At 42.3% G+C, this 24,628-nt stretch overlaps 2 protein-coding genes across 7 annotated transcripts in view; one reads left to right on the top strand and one right to left on the bottom strand.

The window, feature by feature from the left end:
* Positions 1–1,091: 1,091 nt before the first annotated feature.
* tmbim6 (transmembrane BAX inhibitor motif containing 6) lies at positions 1,092–8,149 on the top strand. The gene is made up of 10 exons (XM_030422102.1): positions 1,092–1,247; positions 2,368–2,472; positions 2,556–2,664; positions 3,342–3,462; positions 3,595–3,643; positions 3,833–3,930; positions 4,081–4,160; positions 4,262–4,362; positions 4,681–4,756; positions 7,186–8,149. The coding sequence occupies exons 2-10, from the start codon at positions 2,417–2,419 to the stop codon at positions 7,207–7,209; spliced, it is 714 nt and encodes a 237-aa protein (XP_030277962.1). The 5' UTR covers positions 1,092–1,247; positions 2,368–2,416; the 3' UTR covers positions 7,210–8,149.
* Positions 8,150–9,310: 1,161 nt separating this feature from the next.
* The window catches only part of nckap5l (NCK-associated protein 5-like), a 35,437-nt gene continuing 20,119 nt past the window's right edge, over positions 9,311–24,628 (bottom strand). For 3 of the 6 annotated variants that reach the window (XM_030422097.1, XM_030422099.1, XM_030422098.1), the window contains exons 3-13: positions 19,570–19,701; positions 18,243–18,311; positions 18,082–18,120; positions 17,871–17,990; positions 17,476–17,568; positions 14,319–17,191; positions 13,845–13,974; positions 13,510–13,582; positions 11,956–12,234; positions 11,487–11,635; positions 10,286–10,546 (exon numbers count right to left, since the gene is read on the bottom strand). In XM_030422097.1, coding sequence (XP_030277957.1) covers positions 10,286–10,546; positions 11,487–11,635; positions 11,956–12,234; positions 13,510–13,582; positions 13,845–13,974; positions 14,319–17,191; positions 17,476–17,568; positions 17,871–17,990; positions 18,082–18,120; positions 18,243–18,311; positions 19,570–19,701 — 4,218 coding nt within the window. The other 3 variants (XM_030422101.1, XM_030422096.1, XM_030422100.1) reach the window with 3 other exon arrangements.

Below are 24,628 nucleotides of genomic sequence, written 5' to 3'. Positions count from 1 at the left end.
AAATAAAAATTGGTTATATTATTCTTTTTGTGTGTGTTATTCTCCACCGTGACACTCTGAGGACACATATCACATCTCAGTAATATTTGCACACATAGATGTTTTGAGCCAGTATTTCACTTATCAAAATATATTTTACACACTGTATATTTAAGATATGGTGGAATTTACTCAGGTACTGTACTTAAGACAAATGGTGAAGTAGGCTATTTAACTTATGGAGCAGACTGATTTTATCCTTTACATCTCAAATTAAATTTAAGAGGTAATTCATATTTTCTTATTTAATTACATATGTGACAGCTGTAGTTAGAAGTTACATTATAGATTAAGACTTTGAATAGAAAGGTGATGATATGATGCATTGTCATAGGTTCACATTATTAGCATTTATAATAAATATTATAAGGACCATTCTGCATAATTATTTTATTTAATTTTAGATAGTTTATTATTCATTTAATTTAATTTAAATTTAAAAAAAAAATAGCTTTTTCTAAAAAATACTACCTCCACTGACAGACCTATTATACCTATTATAAACACCAATTTAACATACATTTATTTTTTACAAATGACAACATAAGTCTGATTATAACGATCATTTCGTGTAAAAAGTAAAATTTCAATTAAGATGTTGTCGCCCGTTCAAAACACGTTGCATGCGGTTGCACCATGCGTGATTTGTATCACGCGTCACACTCCTTTACACTGCTACGTATGAATTTGCATCAGCCATGTTTGTTTTTTGTAGTCTTTTCATCAGAAAACACATCATGGTGGTGTTTTTTAATTTTTATTTTGGTTAATAAACGTTTGGCCGAACTGTCGTTGACTCTTACGAGCAACAATAAAACCGTTGTTTTGCCGTTAATCCTTTCCGACGGTGCAGCTCGATTTATGAGTCGGCCATTTTAGGTGTACCGGGGACATTTCTCGGTGACACCAGGAAGTGCCTTTTAATTTAGAGGTTCGGTGTTAACCTTTTTAAAGGTTGATAAAAGTGTTTGAACACATGTTAATCACAAATTAGACAACTTGTATGTTTGTGATCACAAGCGACGCAAATAATCATCGTATTTCCTGATTGTTACCGCCCGCGGTCAGGACTACACATTTCTGGGCGTTTCCATGGTGACATCATGCGAGCTGACTGACACGTACTGTTTGTTATAAAAAAAAAAGTAAAGCAGGAAGAAGAAAGGCAGTGAAACAGAAAGCTAACATCGAGCTAGGAAAGCTAAGAGGTAGGTACTTCATCTCCCCTAAATGAGCGTATACCCTCGGTGCAGGCTACTAATGGTAGCGATGACATTAGCAGCGTTTGTTAGCGGACTGAACGTCGAATTGTGTTGCAAACGTTAGCTAGTCGTGCTAACTTGCTGAAGGCTTTTCTGGTTAGCAACGTAAGCTAGCTAGCGTTTAATATGATACTCGTGCGTCAAACAGGTCTATGGCTGTCAGAACGTTGCCCCACTGGCTCGCCACATTTATAAAACACACATTTATTCTTCAATTAAACGAATTTGCTTTGGTTTTGTTGCCAGCGAACAGTTACAACGTTAACACGGAATTTATAGCAGGTTAACCGAAAGCTTGTTAGCGCACTAGTTAAGGGAGCTCAACGCTTGACATTTAGCTTCAACCTGTTGTGTAATGTGGCAAATAATGCAAACCCTTATCTAACTGAACTACGCACTTGAAATAAGCGACATGTTGTGTGTGTCATGAGCCGTGTGAGCAGTAATTATACCCAGATTATTTAGTATTGCATATAAATAGCGACGGCACATAACCAGAACACTGAACGTTAAAGTTAACCAGTAGATATTTAATTAGAATATATTCCTAAATGAAATAAGTTTGCATAGAAATACTAATACTTAGATTAAGTAGAGAACTTCAGTAAATGTACCTGTTTGTAGTTGTATCCGCTATTAAACATTAACAGTGGGTTGTACTTGTGCTACTTGTGAATGCAGATTGTGAAAGTTGAAAATTAGGGATAGGTCGATGACAGGGCCCAATATTCTGCCTTTTTTAGAATAATCGGTATTGGTGGTAGTTGAGTCTTAATGTTGATGAAATAAATACATTTTAAAAATGTGCTTTTTCTCTGATTTACCATCCTTTCTCTCAGCCGACACCAGCAATGAATTATCAGAATTTGCAAAGTATATAGTGACTAAAGTTATAAAATAAATGGAGAGGAGTGAAAGTGCTACGCTGCAGAAAATGTGAATACCAATAATCTGTATCAGTATCGGCCCTACAAAACATATTTGTGGATTGTTTATGGTTGTAAAACAGTTTGGATTGTAACCTTTTAAATTGGAGTTGATTGTAATCGTGTGATTCTGTTCACAGGAGACATTGTCCATTCAAGAAAGTCAAGGTCTATCCTCCTGGTTCCATCATGAACGTGTTTGACCGCAACATCAACATCGATGCTCTCTTCAAGTTCTCCCAAATGTACGTAGGCTTACAGTAGAAATGATCCACTACAGCGAAAGTTCCCATTGTCTGGCCCTGCTCATTGTTATCTCTTTTTGCAGATCTCATTCTACCCAGGCGCACTTGAAGAATGTGTACGCAAGCCTGGCTGTCTGCATGTTTGTGGCAGCTGCCGGCGCCTACGTCCATGTCGTCACGGGCCTCTTTCAGGTAAGACTGAAGATAACACCTGGTCTTCCTGTTCAGGATGATGCATTCCTTAGACCAATGCAAATGGTGCCCTTCATCAAAGCACAGACAACAGCATTTCCTCCTAACTTCTCAGACCTAATTTGTGATTTACGTTACGTTACCTGGTGGTTGAAACTATTTATAGTAGGTAAATGAGCTTTCTCACGTGTTAGATCATGTGAAACTGGTAGATCGATCATTTGTTTAGTGTTTGTCTGGGGAAGATCGTTAGTTGCCCAAATTCCTGATTTATCTATTTCTATGAATGATTTAGTAAGTAAACGAGTTCACATCCACATGCTCCTCTTCTGTGAAGGTTAATCTTTTATGTAATTATTTGAGGAATTTTGTTGCAGTAGTTTTTCCTTTTATGAAGTTTACATTTTTGGGCTGTTTACAAAGTTACCACACCAGTATTTACCACTATCTATGTTTCATATAAAAACAGAATTCAAGTCTGTACAGGACAGTGAAACTGAGCCTAACACACTGCGTGTGTCGAATATCCTGCAGCCTAGCATTTGGAGCTGGATGTCATTGACTTGGAGCTGTCCACTTGTGATTGGTTCACTCAGGACGACTGTTAACATCAGGTCTGAATTCCCTCAGTGTCACAGTTCCTCTGCCCTGTGTTTACCTCATGACCTTGTTCTCAGGGTGGCGTGCTGTCCGTGCTCGGCTCCCTGGGGATGATGTTTTGGCTCGCCATGACACCACACAACCCTGAGACAGAGAAGAAGAGACTGGGCATGCTCGCAGTATTTGCCTTCCTCACAGGTGACGTGACGGATGTTTTGGGCACATTACTAGTAAAATTCTTACTTTGCATGTGAACAGAGCCGTGTTTGTGACTTTCAAGTCATGTAAGAGTCTAACAGCGGTGTTTGCCTTCTCTCTCTCCGTCCCCAGGTGTCGGCCTCGGCCCCACACTGGACTTTGTCATCGCTGTCAACCCAAGGTATGTGAAAGGTTACTCAGTGTTTAACAGCCAGCTAGGTAGAAGTTAAACATTATAAACATGAAGTGTTGATTTAAAAACATCAGTGAGACCAGTGTGGTGTGATGATTGGTTTCCATCTGTCTGCAGGTCTCTTTGAGAGTGTATTTACTGAAAACGTATACTTTGTTCTGCCTTGTTTCTCCTCAGCATCATCATGACGGCTTTCATGGGAACCTCCATGATTTTCATCTGCTTCAGTCTCAGCGCTCTTTATGCCAAGCGCAGGAGCTACCTGTTCCTCGGAGGTAAAGGCAGTTAATGAATGTTGTGACGCGATATTTGACTTTGGTCAAGCAACACAACACAGACACAATGCTACAAATTACACACATTTTTATATGCTCATATAAAGCATTGTGTAATTGACCCATACGTACTGTTTTTGCTCCTCTCAGGCACACTGATGTCCGGCCTCTCCCTCCTGTTCCTGATGTCTGTGATGAACATGTTCTTTGGATCTGTGATGCTGTTTAAGGTAGCTGAGCCGAGCCTCACTAAACGTGTCATCAGCTGTGTATGGCGGCGTGCTGCCTGCATCGTTTCAGAGTCATAATTTTTGCATGTGGTTTCTGGCAGGCACACATGTACCTCGGGCTGCTCATCATGTGCGGCTTCGTCCTGTTTGACACTCAGCTCATCATCGAGAAAGCAGAGAACGGAGACAAGGACTACGTGTGGTGAGGACTGTTACTGTACCAGCAAACTACACCTGAGCTCGTATCTGTCGGCTCACACCATCTCATAACCAAACACCATGCAAATACATTATCTCACAGCGAGGTGAACAATTGAGCTTCACATCACTGACAGTGAGAAACACCTGGTCCGATTGAATTGAACTTTTTCAGAGGTGTTGCATAAGCACAGCTGTTGGGTGAATTAACACTTAATCAACCCAATGCTCTTTGGACAAACTGAATGTGTAGTAGTGTTTTTTTCTCTTCTAAAAAGAATATATAACGATTCTAAAGCTTCATATATTTTGTTTTTTGAAGGCACTGTGTGGACTTGTTCCTTGATTTCATCACCATCTTCAGGAAACTGATGGTCATCCTTGCCATGAATGATAAGGTAAGGAGAGTTTTTCCTAATTTTTCTACTTTAAGAGTAAGTGGATATCTCTGTTAATATTCTGTTTTGTTTATTTTTGTTATTTTCTTTAAATCCAATGAAAAAACACAGAAAGCCTGATATGTCTCCTTCCTCTGTGCTGTAGAACATTAGGTCTCATCCTGGGGGTTGCTTGTAAAAACTAAAATTACATATTTTAGACAGGGGAGTATTATATTGTATTCCCTGCACAAGTGATATAATTAGTTTTGTTTTGCTTTTCCATTTATGTCCATAAACTTTAAAAACTTATTCCAGCCACTTTTTTGCACAGAGTGAAATATTCCCTCATTATGAGGAACACTGACACTCTAATTTATTCTGAGTTGATCTCAGGTACGTCGTCCTGCAGCTGGAGATACTCGCTGATACACCATGAGACACTTAATCTGTCATTATAGGTGTACAATTAGATTATGTCTGGTAACTCGGAGACCAGCAGCAGCAGCAAACAAGGTTAAAACAGAGAGAATGGGTAATAAACAAGATGAATATGATGAGGTAGATTCTCTTATAATACATGCATAAAATAAAGGTGTGTGTGTGTGTGTGTGTGTGTGTGTGTGTGTGTGTGTGTGTGTGTGTGTGTGTGTGTGTGTGTGTGTGTGTGTGTGTGTGTGTGTGTGTGTGTGTGTGTGTGTGTGTGTGTGTGTGTGTGTGTGTGTGTGTGTGTGTGTGTGTGTGTGTGTGTGTGTGTGTGTGTGTAGGGAAGTCGGGGGAAGTTGGTTTTGCTGTTTACATTTGATTTGATGACAGTAACAAAAATAAAGGATGTTACCGAACTCAACCTTTATTTTCCTGCAAGAAAGGCTGGTTTAAATATTTAGACTTTTCCAGAAGTGCTACATAAATTCACTCTTTAATGCTGTTTACTGTTTTATAACAATACAGTAGATTCAGTTCTGTTTGGAAAACACCTTGCTCACCCAAATACATGAAAAAAACACCAAACTTTTTGTTGAGTAGAATAGAAGAATCTTCTAGTAGATGAAGCTGCACGGATACTTTTGGTTTCAGTTTGAGATGTCTGAGACTTCTGGCTTCACTCCAGTACAGTGTTGGAGGGGGAATTTAGTTTGTGGTGCAGAAAACAAAGAGAAATTGCATTCTGAAATTGCAACAGAAACATTTCAAACAAACTTTCATTCCCCTTGTATTTGGGTTTGGAACGAAACCAAGTACATTAACGTTAGTATTGTTACCTCCACTAGACTTGAGTATATCCATGTTTTGCCCATCTCCACCTGGACTCTACTACAGTTTAGAGGGAGGTATTTTACTTCTCACTGCACTACATTTATTTAATGGTTTCTCTTTGCTGTCTTACAGTAGATCAGTTTGTAGTTGAGGCTTCTCTCTTGACTATTATGTTGAGAACCACTGAATTAAACTATCTGACTGTAGAAATGAACCCAGCAGGTGATTTCTGTCTTTCACCATCTGACGTTGTTGCCGTTACAGTGATGGCAACATAATGTGTAGTTAGATTAAAGACGTCAGAGAGCGACCCCACAGTTACTGAGAAGGTGTTTTTATACGGTGTAATTCAGATTAAAGTGAGTAAAGTAAATGCAAACAAAACTGATACAGTTTGCAATATAAATTAAATGCAAATTGAGATATCAATATTAACTGAGACATATTAATCTTGTGTGTTCTGCATATAGACATTAACCAGAACAATAAATACAAGACGTTTGTTATGACAATAGACCGAAGAGATGATGCAGAGCTGAGGAAAAAACACGCACCAGATCTGTGATCGAGCACTTTGTATACATAATCAATCGAGCTGCAAGTTGCATGTTTAAAAATAGGAATTTCAAGATTATTTCTGGCGTACAGATCATTCACAGAGGGTCAAAATGATGATGACCTCTAGTAAACATCTTGGTCCTCTGCTCTCCCAGAGAATCTGACATTACGTCTAATCTAAGAGTCTCTCTGAAGTCGACACTTGTGTTTCATATTCAGTATTTCTTCCAAAGCTGAAGTTTGCCTCGACTGTTGGAGCAGCTGAGATCTGCACAGGTTCTTCCAGATCTCAGAGACATTGCTGTTAAACAGTAACACGATACAAAGTATAGTATCAGGACAGTGTGCGCTCAGACGGGATGAATTTGTAACAGCAGCTAGTCAATAGTCTGCTTCAGGTACTTTACTGTATCTGTATCGTTTACCTTTTCTTACTTTAAGTAGATTTTAGCTGATGATACTTAATTTGCTGTACTTAAGATGTTGAACGCAGAACTTTTCTATGCAGTGAAGGCATTTTCACTCCTGTTTTCTACTTTTTGAAACCCTTTTTTTCTTCAGTTTATTGACCTGCAGTTGCTCAGAGTGATGGTGATCGAAGCATCTGTGTAATTCTGATCATTTCTCTCTTTCAGGACAAGAAGAAGGAGAAGAAGTAAAGAAGGTTTGGGTGGCTGAATATTAAACAATCTGTCAGACGAGGCACAATTTGCAACGCACTTGGTGCTTTTCACTTTCTGTCTTCATTTATTGAATTAACTCCTATGTGGTCTTATACTATTGAGAAATTCTTTTTTTGATTTATTTTTTAAAAACTTACAACAAGGGTTGAATGTAAGTTTCTGGTATGCTAATGCTAGTCCCATCATGGCTGTGAATGGAGAAATAGACTAATGCTGCAGTGAACACGCTTGGCCTCTAGAGGGCAGCGTTGCCCTACGAAGACTCCCAGAAGCTGAGCAGAAGATTTGATATCACTGTTATTTAGTGCCATAAATTAATGACATGATAGGCTCCTTTTTAGTGGGTCGTGTAAGCTTCTGAGACCGATTATTGTTTTATTTGAAGTTATGTGATTTTCAGTCGTTGATTTGCTTATTTATCGTTTTTTTCCTCAGTTGTCTTTAGTGGATATGGTGTCCCATGATTTTGACAACAGATTCTCCCCCTTTTTTGAGAAAGTTCCCCCGTGATTGTTTTGTTCCCGCAGATTTTGTTTTGTGACCAACATTTTGAGTAAAGAACGGTGAAGTCTGATAACACTAACCATGAAAAACGGTCAGACTCTTTATGAGCTACAGTGACCGATTCAGACTCGCGGCCACTCGGTGGTCTTGGATTTTGGACTTTTGGCCGGCGGAGGAGAGTCGGTGCCATCTGTCCATATTCTCAACCTAGAAAGAACGACAGGCGAGTCATTCAGACCTCTCCCACTGTAAATTTCTCTTAATATCTGTTGTCTAGAAAATTAGTTTGCCAAATGATATGATGTTAACCTTGCAATTTTTCGAAGGCGTATACTGTGAAGAATTTATTTTATTGATGTAAAATTGAAACTAATAATTTGATACATTTGCTCAAATAAATGTGTTGAACGTATTGAGAAAACAAAGTGGATCCTTTTTTTAGATTTATTGGTGGAATAAATATTCAGATTATGTAGAAAACTTATCACCAATAATATGTGATTTTAAAATATAAGTAATCAATTGGTTAAGTTTTAAGGTAATCAAATGATTGCTTACGTAAATTTGCTGACATGCGTGTCAGACATTAGTTGGTTCCAGCTTCTCTCCTGTGAGGTTCATTATATATTGATTATATCTTTAGGTTTTGGTCCGTTGGTCCCACTCAAACAATTAACTGAAGAAAAAACAACCTTTTAGAAGATTCGATTATGAAAATAATCCTTTAGAAGCAGCCCTTAAAAAATCACATGTGCAGAAGTACTTTAAATTATTTAAAGATTTGCTACTTTGGCTCTTAAGCAACATGTAATTTGTGATGTAACTAAAGTTGTCAAATACTAAACGTAGTGGAAGTCAAAACTAACAGGAAATGGAAATTCTCAGCTAAAGCACAAGTTCAAAATTGAGCTTAAATTACAGCGCTTGAGTAAATGTGCTTGGTTACATTTCATTTCTGGTGCATTTATGTGTAAACGGGAGGCGTTTTTATGTCTTGGGGAAAATTTAAACATAAAAATTCATCAGATTACTCAAGTGACATCAGCTGAGTCCGTGTCAGTTGTGTTGAAGACGGGTTCAGATGTTACAGCTGCTCCTTGTGTTTGCTCGAGGCGACATTAGCTGCATTGAGCTGCTCCTCGATTGGTTCTATTTCCGAAGTTTGGAAGACGTTTCTACTGACTTCGTTGTGCATGGAGGCCAAAATGTGTTGTTCTTTTATCGCTCAGGAGCATTTAAACAGCTGCTTCTAGTATTTTGAGTGATGAGGAATCTAAAAGGAAACTATACGAGTATGACGTCTTTGCAGCTCCTCCAACATTTTTTTTTTATGAGTTTCCAAGTTGTTTTACTTGCGAGGGCATGTACATGAATTTTCTGAACACACTTTTCAGTTGGGTTGCATTGTGGGTAATGTAGGCATCAGGTTTTGACAAGGATGGAAAACGTGTGGAATAAAAAAAAGATTTCTCTGGTTCTTTAACTACTTTTATCCCTTTTTTAAAACTCTTTTAGGTAAACGTCCTGTCTGTAATCGACGGTACGTCCAAAATAACTGCCTCGCACAACGAGCTAAATCAAAACATTTTAATTAGAAAGTTGAAAAACGGCAGTAGGTACATAGGACCTCTATTGGCTAGGGAACGAACAGCAACAGAGATGTTGAAATACAAGATATGAACATAATCTACTAGGCGAAGAGACTGCAATTTTCACAGAAAGATAAAAAAACAAAAAAAAAAGATGATGTACATTTAAAATAAATAAATAATAGAAATACATATTCATTGAATAGTGTAGCCATTTCTCTTATCTATGTTATTATTGCTGGTATATATTACCTTTAAATGCATTATGATTTAAAACAGACATATACTGACAACCTTCCTCGGTCGCAAAACAATATCAACATGATCAATAAAATCGTTTATACATTTAAAATCGTGATGCATGAGTTTAGCAATAAAGAATCACAGACATGAACATTCATTTTTTAAGGAGCTCCATGTTTTGTTTTTTTTTCAATACATTGTGTGGTGAAATGATGATGTATTGATACAGTACAGAACTGATCGGGGCGTCACGGCTGCGTTGATGCACAGAACAAAGATCCATCTACCAGGATGAGAAAAACAAAAGACAGGTTGCTGAACAACTACCAGGAGTGACAACTTTTGTGCTAATCATTAGCTTAGCCATGCGTTTTGTAGTCCTGTACACATGAATTAAAGAGACGTGTCCACAGTCAAGTCTGATTGTGAAAAAGTGAACAACCTATATTATTTGGGTGGCTTTTGGCTTCATGTTTATTGGAAATCCTGAGGAGAAGTCTATCGATCCACCTTTCCAGTTGCAACAGAGAAACAGCTGATGAGACGGCATCATCACCACAATATTCTCGCGGACATCAACGGGGCACAGTTTCTTTTCCTCAAAGGTGGCGGCGGGTCAGCAGCATCACAGTACAGCCAGCGACCAGGAGACGTGTTATTGTCTGTGGATGAGATGAGCATCCAGTCCTCTCTGTCCTCCCCCGCCATTGGCTGGATCATCCTTGGCTGCCGCAGGACGACAGACTGTCGTACAGAGAATCGCTGAGCGACTCGGGGGTCTCCAGGACCTGAGGGCGGCTCGGGGAGATGGCTTCTTCCGGACGCTCCCTGAGCAGCTCCAGCCCGGGCTCCCGGCTCATCTCGGGGACGCTGGGAGTGCGAGTCTTCCCCCTGCGGCTCATCCCCGACTGGGCAGGGACGGGCAGGCTGCCCGGGTCAACCACCCGGCTGGAGGAGGGGCCGCCGGCCTTCATGCCCTGAGAGGACGCAGAGAGGTGGGAAACGTTTCAGGTCACGTGTTTCATCTTATGTAACGCCTTCAGCAAACTGAAGTGGGTTACAGAAACCATCCCACTTTAATATTCAGCTGATTAATAATTTCTAAAGGGAGAATGTGGTTCTGTGTTTTTTCATTATGTAAGATGTGAGTGCAGATTTAAAAATGTATCTGCTGCCTGCAAAGTATTTTCAGTCTGTGAGTGACCCAGATAATTCCCTTTTCATGCTCCTGCCTCGCTGCTTTTTACCACGATTACACAATCAAATAAAAAAAAACCTTTTTCAACCTTAAGTTTATCACGACATCTTGACTTTCACCCGCCCCGCAGATCTGTGTGGGAAAGGACTCGATTAATTAAACTGGCAATAAACAACTTTCCCCTCATTATTTTTAACCAGTTCTGAATACTACAAATAAAAAACATCCAGGTATAGATTGGCTCCCTATAAATCTTGGCTTGAAACTGGCTGGATTTTTTTCCTGGCAAAAATTAAGGTCAAATTACAGCACTAAGGAAGTGCATCTGTCACTGCTTAACAAAACAGGAAGAGTCATTGTTTTCCCAGGTCGCTATCCCCAGGTAACCCCACTGATGGAGGTGAAGAGTGAGAGGAACAGACAGCGTTCACTTGATGGAGAGCTCCAGTTGTGTCAAAGTCTGTTCCCCTGTTTCTGTGTTTCCTCTTCGCACTGTGACCGGATCAGTAGGTAACAAAACCTGCCTTCTTATTAATATAATCAGGTGTTTTTTCTGTCTTTTCGTACCACTAAGATCAGAGTTTCTGGGTCAAATTGGGAATATTAGGGTTGTTTTTTGCTTTAGACAGAAGCAGTTGTTGCTAACACTGTCTCTGCGACCGGGAAAGACAAAAAGTTGTCTGTTTTCACTTTAAGCTTGATATAAAAACTCTCCGTACCCCTCTGAATGGTGATCCGAAGGACACCGCCTCCTCCTCCTCCTCCTCCACTGCCAGGTAAACCTCTGCAGGTCCTGCTGGAGTCTTCAGGTTGGGGAAGGTCCAAGTCTTGGAGCGAGGAGAGAACATGTTCGCTCCGTGAGCCTCTCCTGCAGATCCAACAAGTGAAGACACAGTCAGATCAAAAGAATTTAACTATATCATAAATTAACAATAATATTTGTCAGGTTTTCCTTCAGTATGAACCTTAGAGACTCTTCATATTGCTTCCTGCTCGGTGTCATGCATCAGTCTGAGCTTCAGTCTGGATAGTTACAGTATTATTTACAGTATCCACAGCTGAGAAGTCAGACTTCATGCTCATGCTTGTAAATCAACATTGAGAGAGTCTTATTTAAACAGAAGAAATCCATCTGAAGGGACTTAGTGACCTTTAATTATTGAGTTCAAGTTGTTAGTTTGTTCTCACCTTCTCTGATGACGCCGGCGGAGCTTCTTCCCTCCAGCATGGCGCCGTACTGAATGGTGGGTATCAGCTGTTTGTGAGGCACATAGCACTCCTCCTGTGACGTCAGATCTCTCTCCAGTGTCCGGGCCCGTCGACCGGCCCTCCCCGGGGAGCCCGAGGAGTGGTGCTCGACCCCGGCCCTCGTCTTGGACAGGCCCCGTCCTGCTGCACCGCTGCTGCAGTCGGGCAGCGGGAACGTACCGATGCCGCTGTCCAGGGTGTACGTGGAAGCACCAGAACCTGCAGAGGACGGAGAGAAGAGGCAGATTCAGTGACGGAGGTGATTACAGTTCAGGTAATCGTACATTTAAAACTAAAACTTAACAAACTAACTGAAAAGAAATTGTGATCTTACATAAGAATATGCAAGAAATATCATTCAATTCAATATTTGTCAATTTGGTCAAATTTGTTAACACAACAATGTCTCACAGTTGCCTTTGTGTTGTGTTTGTTTTGTAAAAACCTTTGTTAACCTCTTAAATCTTTCCCTGACAAACCCCATGTATTAAAGTAAAAAACCTAACTAATACTGAATCTAGTTAAAACTATGAAACAAGCAAACCAACTTTTGAAACAAACTGAAAACAAACTGAATTGAAAATATAATAATTTAATAACATAATTCCTCAGACTGACTCTTGTTAAAATGAATAAATGAATGAAATGCTCACATTTTAGGAACCCCCCCCAAAAAAAGGCACCAAATAATTAAATAGTAAATGTGTTAATTAATGACTTCTGCATTATTGATTTGATCTTTTACTGCAGCTTCTGATTCGATTTCCTCGGGGGCGTGGCCTCGTTTATTTCACCTTTGATATGCTAATGAGAGCACCGGCTAATTAACTTTCCTCGATATGCAAATGATACATTTCAGTCAAATCCTTATGGACTGTTCATCGCTGAAGGAAATGCTGTCGGACCCTTTACTGAAGGAGAAGTTGTAATATTACAGAATAATATCACATTATGAAAGACGCCTTCAGAGTCCAGATATCAAACTGTTGGATTATTGTATTGTTGTGGAGTCTGTTAAAGGGAGACGCTAGACTACTAATTACTGGGTTACTCACACGATATTATTATTATTATTATTCTTATTTTGACCTTCATGCTAACTGAGAACGACACGAGGAGGGTGGAGACGTGTCAGTGTTCTGAGCTTTTCATTAGAATTTGTCGTCTGCAGATTCCCTGTGGGCCTCGTGAAGTAGTGAAGAGGTATAAAAGACAAGTACTTTAACATTGTACTTAAACACAGAATGAGAGTAAATGTACTCTCCACTGATCATGTGATAAACTTGTTTGACTACCTCAGTATCAGCAACATGTTGACAGTGGACACACATCACCTTTGTCTGCAGTTGTATTTTTACACACTTAATTTATTTATTCATTTACATTAATTTATCTAAATCCAGACTACCTCCACACAGGTCTGGTTTGATCCTCCGCTCAGTCGTAGACCTTAATAAACGTGTGATATTTCTTCCTCTGGCAGACTCGTCTTACCTGCGAAGTGCTGCGAGTGAACTGAATCAGCGAGGTTCTCGTCTGATGTGATCTTGCCGATTCTGTCTGATCCCTGCATGAAAAGAACAACCGAGCAGCAGATGGAGGAGTGAGTGTACTGAGGGTCTGCGCTTCACTTCAGTATGCAGCAAACTAACAAATTAGAAGCCAAGTTTAGGCTTCAAAGATGATCAAGAGAAAGTTTTACTGATGCACCTCTGACACCTGACAGCCTGATGCATTAAATTAACTCTTGTTTTTTCTCTGTTTGTTTTGTCACTGTTGTAAATGTTAAATGTGTGCGTCTACCTGCACAGAAACAACCACAGACGTACCTTCTCCATGTCGTCTCGACTGGTGGTGTGACTGATGATGTCACTCTGCTGACTGAACACCGGCTTGGAGGTCTTACAGTCGAAGGAGAGGCGGCGCTGCGGCATACTGATCATGTCCTTCCCGTCCACTCTGCGTTCATCAAACACAAGTTTCAGTTAAGTTCTCCAGAAACAGTTTGCGTTAGCCTTCATCACACGTTACTGCATTTAAAAGAATAATTTTAATTGGGCTCGTACAGGGCGAATGCTTGGCTGTACTATTACTGATGACTGATTACCATAAATTATCATAAGAAAATGTATAAAATAGCTCCATACAGCTTAATTCAAGTCTCCTGAGGCCCAAATAGCGGCATCGATCTACTCATTTAACTCTCAGCAAGAGAGCAAATAAGTCTTATCACCAGAATGTCAAATATTCCTTTTAAGCCAAGAGCGGTCTTTATAGCGGCCTCAGAATCCACTCGTCCTCACCTGTTGAGCAGCTGCTGCATGAAGTTGTCGGAGCGCGCTCCTCTGTACATGACAGCCAGCTGTCCCTGAGCTTGGTCCATCACCACCTCACAGGAGTGACCCCGGCCTGACCTCTCCACGTACGCCCTCTCCTCCTCCAGGGCCCTCCTCAGCCCCTCCGCCTTCTCCATCAGAGTCGAGATGTTCAGACCTTCCACTCCTTCTTTACACCTGGAGGCCATTTTCACAGAGTCCCTGCCCACCGACGGGATGTTGATCTTCCACTCCTTCTTCTCGTCCTTCGTTTTGGTGCCGTCGGTTTTGCGGCTCAGAGCAGGCAGCTTGCTCTTCTTCAGGCCGAACCAGCTCGCGATGCCGTTGGAGGCTTTCTGTTTGACCTCAGTGCTCTGTACTCCTCGGTCCTGCTCCTGCAGCTTCAACACGTTCTCCTCGATGCCTTTCATCACCTTCTGCTCGATGGCTGACTGCGGGCTGGGGGCCGGCTGCACCTGCTTCTCCCCGTCTGACGTTGGAGGTCTGGGAGGAGGAGGTGGCAGGCTGTCTCCATACATCGGATTCTTTTTCCCTTTCCCGCTGATCTTGGTCCTCTCCTCGGATTTGGACGAGTACCGTGGGGCCTCTGAGGGCTTCCCCCCTCTGTGGACGGACGGGGGCTGGCAAGGTTTGGACGGCGACTTCGGAGGGATTTTGTTGGGGCTGTTGCTACTGTGAGGACCAACACCTGGTTTAAGGTTATAGGCCAGATTCAGGGAACCAGGACACTTGATGTTGTTGCGTAGTACCTGTGGAGCGTCTGTGTTGGGGGACGGCAGACCTATTTTGCTCTTGGAGCCTTCAGTCTTGGTGACACACAGTTCTTGTTTAACCACAGCTGCACCAGAAGGCTGAGACTTTACTGCCTGTTCATACAGCTGAGAGGACCCTGGGTACTTCAAACCACTACCACTACTTTTGGGTTTACCATCCAAAGAGTCTGTGAATTTTGAGTGTCTCTGCTCCTCTTTATGGATCTCCATGGGCCTCTCCCCTGTCTTACACTTTTCCTCCCCGTACGTGCCTTCATTCACCGTCTCGATTGGCCTGAGACCAACTTGTAAATCCTCAGAGCTCCTCAGCTTTCCCAGAGCAGCCAGCCTGTCTTTGAAAGCGTGGTGACTGGAATCAGCCTGGGCTCTGGCTGCCCCAGCTACAGGCCTCTTGGGGATAGAAGAGGCATCGCTCCTCCTGGGTGGAGGCGGAGGATGGGCGACCTCGGAGCTCTGCACAGTGATCTCCTCCTGTTTCTCTCTGGTTTGAGGGTAGTTGACTCTGCCCTGAGCTTTGCTGAGGGCAGAGTTGGGCAGGCTGTGATGGTTGACCCACACCGGGCTGTCTGAATCCTCTTCATCATCTGATGTGGACTCTGACGTGGACGAGGACGACTGCTTGCGTTGAGGAGGGGGGTTGAGGACACTTTCTGGTAGCGATTTAACGAGCTTCCTCTCACCACCGTTCGCCTTTATCTGGGAAGGAAGTGTGGTTCTTTTCTCAAGGCTCTGAGTCGCCTCCTCCTCTCTAGAGTTGCTAGACATGTTACAGACATTTTCATAATGAGGGACCCTCTGAGATACTTTGGGTGAGGAGGAGGGGGGAGCGCCCATCTTTGAGCCTGCGCTGGCTTTAGGTGCAGAGAGGCTGCTGTAGCTTATTTCCTTAGCGGGCGGGGAGCATACGTCTTCAGGCTGTGGGGGGGAGGTTGGGGCTGAGTGTGTGGCCGGGTAGGACTCTGACCTGGAGGGTGGTGGAGGGGGCTGCCTACACCTCTCTGTGGTGGTGGCCCTGCGTGTGGGAACAGGAGAGTGGTACACCTCGTAGTTGTTGGTGCGACAGGGGATCCTGGAGCTGCGGGTGAGCTGGGGGCTCAGACGGACGGCGGAGGTTGAAGCCTGAGACTTCTCGCCTATCGAGGGGATCTTCAAGAACTTGAGCAGTTTGGACGGGGAGTTGATAGCGGCGGATTTGACGTCACTGAGGCAGGAGGCGCTGGGGCTGACGGTGGCACCGGCTCTCACAGAAGCCTCTTGGTCCATGCTTTCTCTATCAAGGACGGCTGAGGGGTCGGTCGACATGGCGTGGTTGAGCGCTAAGCCATTGTGAATGCCATCGCCTGTCTCCAAGTCACAGTGAGGGATCTGTGTGCTCTCCTTCACAGAACTGGGCAGGTGGGAGGTGGCAGAGAAACCAGTGAGCTCCTCAGAAGCAGCAGCGTTGTCAGAGCTATCCTGCTCTTGCTCTGCTCCCATCACCTCCAGGCTCTGGCCGGCTGTCTCCGTCAGTGAGGAGTGGGCGGCTGCCGGTTGCTGGTGGGCTTCATTCTTGGTGCATTGTTTAGACGAGGGAACAGACTCTGTTCTGCTCTTACTGTGACATTCGCTTATAGCAGCTGCAGGAAGTACATGGCTCTGGGTGGCGGAGTTGGCTTTAGAAGGACTACAGACGTGGTTGCATGGCTTTGGAGGACTGTCCGGGCTCCTCTTGCAGTGTAAACAGCAGGTGTTCCCCCCCTCACACTTCGCCGCACCGTCGCCGTTGACATGCTGGTGTGTGTCAGTGTCAGAGTGGGAGCAGTGGCAGTGTGTGTGGTGGGTTTTGCACTGTAATGGGAGAGGGTCCGCGGAGGCCAAAACAGCCTCCGTGGACATGAGCACTTGGCTGTAGTCGCAGAAAGACAAGCTTGTTGTGGACGGATGGAACTTCAGAGGGTCCGTCTCCTCCATCTTGCGAAGGACCTCCAGGATGTGTGCTTTCTTTTTGAAGAAGGGGGACAGGGCCTCCATGGAGGCGGCCGGTCCACGAGGCCCCGGGGAGGCATGTTGTGTGCGGTAGCCGTTTCCCTGTGGACAGAAAAAGATCTTTATCAGGGCACAACTCACTGCTTCAGTGAGAGGCGAACAATTTAGCTCATAAAGACCTTTGAGAGCGTGTGCGTGCAGGAAATGAGCACAGAGCAGATTAGCAGCAGGTCTTTTTAAAGCACAATAGTTGAAAAATGTCAGAGCCAGTTCTAACGTCACACACAGGTGGGGTTTGCGGTCTAATTCAGGGGCTGTGATATAATCCCACTGTTTCACTCGTCATGTTTGATGAAGCTTTGCTGTGTGAGCTTTGTAATAATCACCTTGGCTTGTGCTTCAGTCTGTGCAGGCTCCACCTGTTTGGCAGAGTCATTGTGCAGCTGTGCATTGTAGTCTGGGAGGGGTCCCGCCTGGACCTGTAACGGGAGATTCATGGGGCAATTATGATGACAGTGTATACACTGCAGGCTATTGTATACACACACAACTAGGAGCTACATTGTCCTGGCATCTGCTGGAACAATATAAAGAGCAGAAGTGAAAAGGCTGAGATGCATTACTGGCTCGCCAGCGTCTGAAAGAATGAGGCTGAAGTGAGACAGAAATTAGCAGCATCACCTGGTCGAGAGAATCAGAGCTGTGCACTGTGTACATTTACTCAAGTATGCACCAGTGTATGAGCCAGAAGTCAGTATCTGAGGAAGTGAACTGACGTTACCTGGTAGTGAGCGGTGGGGTGGTTGGGCAGCTTCTGCTGAAAGAGCTCACAAAGCGCTCTGTTCTGTCTCTCCAGGTCAAACACCAACATCTTCAGCTTGATGCACTCCTCTCTCAGATCCTGTTCAGTAACACACAGAGCAGTGAGATATCTGACTGACCTCAGTGAAGATAATCCAAAAGACAGATGCAGAAATGAAGCTTTATGTTACCTTTTGATTCAGCAGAGCCTGGACCACATGGTTGGCCACCTAATAACACAACAGAGCATTAAATTGAATACCATGAGTCGGCATTTCTACAAAGACTTGGCTGAGCAGAACTTGTTATTCTTAGTTTCTCAAGTTATTTAAATTCTGCAGCATGAACTCACCTCATCCAAGCATCTCTCATACGCTTCTCTCTGACTCTCATTGGCCAACATCAGAGCAGAGTTTTCTGCCTGTGATGAGAAAACAACAGAAATGAAACATGTAACTGAGAAATGTCTCTTGGTTCTTGTGTCATGAACATGTAATCGTCCTGCTCACGTGGACTTATAAGACACCAGGACTGATGCTGCACTGATGACACATTTGTCAGACACAGTAAAACCTCTTATATAAGATCAATGTGCAGGGAAATAACTAACAAACAACAACTAACAAAATCAAATTAAAAGGTACATTTAAAAAAAAAAAGAAACGCACAAATGTTTTCATAATAATCCGACAAGACAAGAATCACAAGCAATTAAGAAACATTAAGATAATTTATCTCTTGAAGAAATAGTATAACATTTTGGGAAATGCTCTTCTTCGCTTGTTGGCAAGATCAGTTGCCAGGCAACCAGCTGAAACTGCTGGAGGTTATTGGACAAGAAATAACCCAGCACACAAGCCGCTATAAACTGGCATACTGTTGTTATTTTGTACAGATGAAACAAATGAGACACAACGTGAGCTTTAGAGGTTCTGGCTGATATACTCACATTTTTTGCAAGTTGACAATTAACGTTATTGTCTACAATGAAATCACGATACTGAATAACAAACTTCGCTCAGAAGTAAAACATAATGTTTTTTATTGGCACATTCTGGACAACGATATTGATATATCTGTGATCGGCCAATATCCACAGATAGCAGTTGGGCTCGACTTCAGACAGGCTAGCTGTTTCCATCTGTTTACAGTCTTTATGCTAAGCTAACTGTGTGTAGCTTCATACTTCTACAAACATCACAGTAATGTCGATCGACTCATCACATTCTACCAAAGTAATCAAATATTGTGTATTTCTCAAAATGTTTCCTTTAAAACATTTTAAAAGCTGTTTCACATCACGTGAACACTGACCATCATGACTTTTACACTGTAAACATTAAATTGTGTTTATTGCAGTTTATTTGGACTGACAGAGTTCCTCTCATATGCAGGAAATTAAGGTATTGTATTAGTTGTGTCAACCTATTATTTTTATGTGATTCAATGATTTGTTTCCCTTTTATATGTTTAGTTTGATCACACAAAAAAAAAAGGTTTATTTTCTTATTTGATTGGAGAGACACACAATGCACAATTGAAGGGAGAGAAAATTGCCAGATTTTGGCCGTTGTGGCAGGATTATGTGATTACAACAAAAACAAATACCATCCAATGAACTATTTATACATTTTTCTGGTCATAACTTGCACTGCAGTGAGTTTTGTTTGTTCTCTCACCTCCAGCTCTCTCAGTCGGTCCATGAGCTCACTGCTGTTGTCCTCTAGGTAAGACTCCACGTCTCCCTCCTCGTCCGAACCAAAGTCCTCGTCACCCATTCTCTGTTCTGTCTCATCAGACATTGTTCTCATCTGAAACACAGAAAGTGACACTACAACAGTCAGAGTCACAATCTCTGCCACAACACAGCAAACATCAGCAGCTCTGAAAAGACAACTAACGTTACAAGAATGTCCTATATTTCTTTAAAGTCACAGCAAATGTTTCTCTCTGAAAAGTTTATATTTTTGTCGGCTGTCACAAGCTATTACCCTTCTTCTTTGAACTGCAGTTAACCAAGTAAAAGTACTAATACCACACTGAAAATGTAACTTGTGTTAAAAGTAAAAGTATTCACAGCGGAAACATGTCCCCTGTGACCCTTAGAATATATCATATATCATTAGATGATTATTAGTCACGCAGTTGGCTGCTTGAACGTCCTGAGTTAAAACTTTTAAATGGAATAATTGTATTTGTGTACTTAGCAACGGACGCAATGATTCATGGGCTAATTAGCTTACTCACAAAATAATCAAATAGCCAGAATGAGGTTGTTAAAGGGCCGCCAGTTGAATAAGTCTGCTGCACATTTTGTGCAAAACCCTTGATTTGTAAAGTAACTAGTAACTAACTAATAACTAAAGCTGTTGTGAGTAAAAAGTACAGTAATTCTTTCTGAGTTTGTGCGTGGATACCCGACCAGATGAGTCCCACCGGGCTCGGACGGGTTCTGACAAAAAAAACAATGATATAACACAGAGAAAAGCAGCAAATCCTCACATTTCAGAAAAAGTAAACTGTCAAGGTTTGGCACATTTTTATCACAAGTGACTAAACTGAAGATCAAAGTTATGGATTACTTTTCAGTTGACCAGCTGACTGTATCCGACCTGTCCTGCTGCAGTAAACCCCACCCGTCTGGGACTCTTAGCAAACCAAAACAAACGTTCAGCTGAGATCTGCTTCACATCAGACTCCGTTCTCATCTCCAAGACCGACATTAACATTATTACCACCAGTTCACTCTGTTTATCTGACAGCAGCAGCGTTTTCTTTCAACACATCTACAGCACGACGACGTCTTCACTGCAGAGCTTGTTGACACTACATCATGGTACCTACTGTACATTGAAGATCACTGAGCCAACATATTAATCCACCCGTCCTGCATTGTTTCAGATACACAGACTGCGTAGGACGATAAGCCTTTGTGTCCATTTTCCTCTGCGGCTTCAGCGACTCCACAGATCAAACCTCAGCACCACGCTGAGCATACAGGCTGTCCGAGTCTGTGAGCACGCTACACTGCAGGACATATGGCCGACTACCAGTCTCGTAGGCACGGCTCCAGGTGTGTTTGTGTGTGTGTGTGTGCTGATTGTCAGAGCAGCGTAGGGCCGTGAGGGGAATTAGGTGTGTAGACGTGGACCCAGATCCAACCGTCACATCTTTAGAGTCATTAGAGCGGATGAGACGAGCCTGATTCTGTGGCTGGAGGCCAATCAGGAACTGGCACAGTTTACAGGTGACACACACAAACAAACCACTGTGTGTGTGTGTGTGTAAATATATACAGAAACATTCAAATATTTAGATGGCTGGGTATCAAACTTCAATACTCTTTTATGCGCCAACCAAAGCATGTCACGAAAACTTTGAAGCAACTAATGCTGACATCATCAATTCCTTCTTACTTACTATTCGACCAGACATTTGTTACTGGCGACTGATATTTTCTTACTGTCCTTAAATTCCATGAAAAGACCAAAACTCACAATGAATTGCTCCCATAAACAAGTTTATGTGTGTGAATCTAAAGCCTGATAGATCAGAGATCCAGCTGCAGCACTGACTTTATGTTACTCTTTAATGGGGAAGTGCCACATGAATGTTAGCTGCCTACAAAGTGAGAAACAGCCTCCAAGTTGCATTCAAAGAGTTGTCATGCACGCTAGAATGGCACTCAGTAGAGCGTATACCTCTATCAAGGCCCAACAGTCGCCTTTTATTAGATCAAATAGAACATATTCAAATACGATAGATCTGGATTATTTGGATTTGCATCAAATTGTACTCACTCATAGATTCCAGCCACCTACATAAGGCTGATTTATAAAATTTCTCCATTAAGATCTATGTATTATTCCCTGAGGAATTAATGAATATGTCGAGAAGCCGACAGTTCATGGGGTCTCATCTTGGCTGAGACTCAAATTAAGTGGAAACATGTTCACTAGTTTTTGTGAAATCCTGCTGACAAACCAACCAGTTCCAGCTTTCCAAGCTTAATTATTTTTAGGGCTCGGTTTAATAAAAATCAATTTTCCATTTCTTCATGATCTTCATTTGAATAATCCAATATTGATTCACAAAATCCTGAGATCGTCCTTTTAATATTTCTGTTTCCCACGGATCACCTGCTTATTAGCAAATGTGGATTCAGATTCAGAATCAATACGTTATTGCCATATTGACATACCTGACTGGATTTTATCTTGGCAAACTCACCCAAACACAGACGAGGGAACCACTCAGTCACAAAGCAAAAAATACAATAAAAGAGTGAACAGACACTAGCACCCATTACAGGGATGAGCCGCCACACCAACAACCTGCTCAATAAAGTGCATCGAGTGCGTTAAGTGCATAGCAGAGCAACAACATTCGACACCTGCTCAATAATCAAAACCTACAGAGAACCTACTCTGAAATCTGTCCTCGAATGGCCACAAAGGTTGTTTAAAACCAAAAGGTTTCCGCTTTTTTTCTTATTTTCCTTTAACACCTGCATTCATCTGACATGACTTTCTTGTTCTTTGACAACAGCATTTTTTAAAAGATGCTAAAATTCAGACACATTTTAACCACAAATGTAATAATCTTAACATCTCTATTCTTAACAATGCACCAGAATCCAAGCAGGACTGGTTGTAACTGAAATACCCCTGACCCAGATCAATACCGACTTGAATCAATCTATCCAGCTCTGGATTATTAAATGCTTCATTTTGCAATACATGAAAATAGACAGAATGTTTTTGAGCATTTTGGACATTTATATTTTATCGACCAAGTGGTCGAGCGATTAACTGAAGAAATATGGGGCAGCTTTAGCTAGAGCGGGTCGTCTAGGAATTGGAAGGTCGCTGGTTCCTATCCCAGCTCCTCCTAGCTGCATGTTGAAGTGTCCTTGAGCAAGTTACTGAACCCCAAATTGCTTGTGCTCTGCCATCAGTGTACAAACGCATGTGTGAAAAGGTGAATCTGACAAGTGTTTCGAAGCAGCTTTGAGTGGTCAGTAGACTGGAAAAGCGCTTTACGAAAAACAAGTCCATTTACCAAATAATCATCACATTAACTGATAATGAAATAAATGGTGTCAACGCATCCATCATGTTGTCACAAATACTAAAGTTATCGTGTATTTTGGCACTTAAATCGAACAACGCACGCACACGCGCACACGCGCACACGCGCACACCAAGTATAACTCACTAATGGGAAATGTTCAATAGCTTCCAACAGTTTCATAAGAAATCAGTAGAGCGCTGCCGGGCCTCGTGTAACTGGAGCTGTATGCAAAGCGTTTACAGGAAGACTATTGAACGTCAGCAGCCCGTGGATCCTCGCTGACTGACAAACCTGAGCAGCACCATCCAAAGTGTAGGGTGCTTATTGAACTGCGATTGACTGAGCACAGTTAGACCTGCACGTATAATGGAGGCCTGATCAATGCAGCCCATCTAAGAACGGAAGCAGATATTAGCCATCCGTTTGACCTTGGATACCAGAACGATGCAGAGCGGTTATAAATACCAGCTTTTCTCTTCACTAATGCACATTAAAGCTCCGGGCAGCAGAGACGAGAAACATGCACACTTTAGTCTCTCCGAGTTTGAAATTACAGCGTGGACCAAAAGACAACAAAAGTGAGGCTAAATATAAACATGAAAATGTGGTTCTGCCACCGCCGCTGTGGTTTTCTTTTTATGTGCAGAGGCAACGTCACAAGCCTCACTGAAAATGCCATCAGAAAGAAGCGTCTCTTAAAACGAGCTGTGTCCCATTTATACAGAATCCAACAGGCGTTCACGTCTAAATCAACGGCTGGATTTTAAGTCTGACTGACGTCTGATCGAAGAGACGATCAACTGATGAAAGATCAGGAGGAGGTTCAGTCGTTACTAATGACACATCGCTCCAGCTCTCTGATTGGTGCACTGGAACTGATCCTAAACACTACCACTGATGTTAAAAGCCAAAATACCAATATTGATCATTTGAATTACAGATTATTATTGTCTTGTATTTTGTATTTTCTTCAAGGAGAATGCTGGAAACAAAGTTTCATTCAAGGAGAAGTCTTATGAATACTAATAGTTCTTGCGTCATCTAGAAAAGCATCTCATTTTCACGTCGCAGTCAGCAACTAAACATGTCACATTGTTTCTTTTGTATTCCGTCTTCACGCCTTTTTTTTGTGAAAATATCTGATATGACATGCCTTAATGTCTGAACTGTTACTGGAAAGGCAGAATGAGGAAGAGAGAGCAAAGAAACTAAGAAGCACAGCGAGAAAGAGAAAGAGTCACCAGCTGCTTTGTAAACTGTATTACTGTCATCATTGTGGCGGTTTTGGAGCCTGTGACTGGCTCGAAACAGAGCGAACAGAGGCTCATTGAGGGGCAGAGGAGAGGGTCAATGTGTCCCAGTGGGGCTGCAGTGCCAGGGAGCTCCTTCCACTGAGCTCTGCTGGCAGACGTTCAGCCGCTGGAGCTGTCAGAGGCGACAGAGAGAAGCCACGAGGGGAATGCAAAGAGAGCTGATGTTGCTGCTCTGCACTGCTGCTGCTGCTGCTGCTGCTGAGCCTTTACTCAAGTAAGAGGACTCATACCTCACCTTGAAAACACTCCATTACATTCTAGTTGTTTTAGTGCATCTGATAGGCTGCAGCGATTGGCTATTAAAGAGACATATGATGATTCATTTACTGAAAAAAATAACCCTAATGATGTC

This window comes from Sparus aurata, chromosome 7, assembly GCF_900880675.1.
Source record: "Sparus aurata chromosome 7, fSpaAur1.1, whole genome shotgun sequence".
Lineage (NCBI taxonomy): Eukaryota > Metazoa > Chordata > Actinopteri > Spariformes > Sparidae > Sparus > Sparus aurata.
Note: the sequence above shows the minus strand (reverse complement) of the source record. Positions and strands in the feature narration are given on the sequence as shown.

Coding starts and splice junctions, on each gene's coding strand:
- tmbim6 (XM_030422102.1), top strand. CDS start 2,417: ATGAACGTGTTTGACCGCAACATCAACATCGATGCTCTCTTCAAGTTC. Junction 2,473..2,555: donor CTCTTCAAGTTCTCCCAAAT/GTACGTAGGCTT, acceptor CTCTTTTTGCAG/ATCTCATTCTACCCAGGCGC. Junction 2,665..3,341: donor TCGTCACGGGCCTCTTTCAG/GTAAGACTGAAG, acceptor CCTTGTTCTCAG/GGTGGCGTGCTGTCCGTGCT.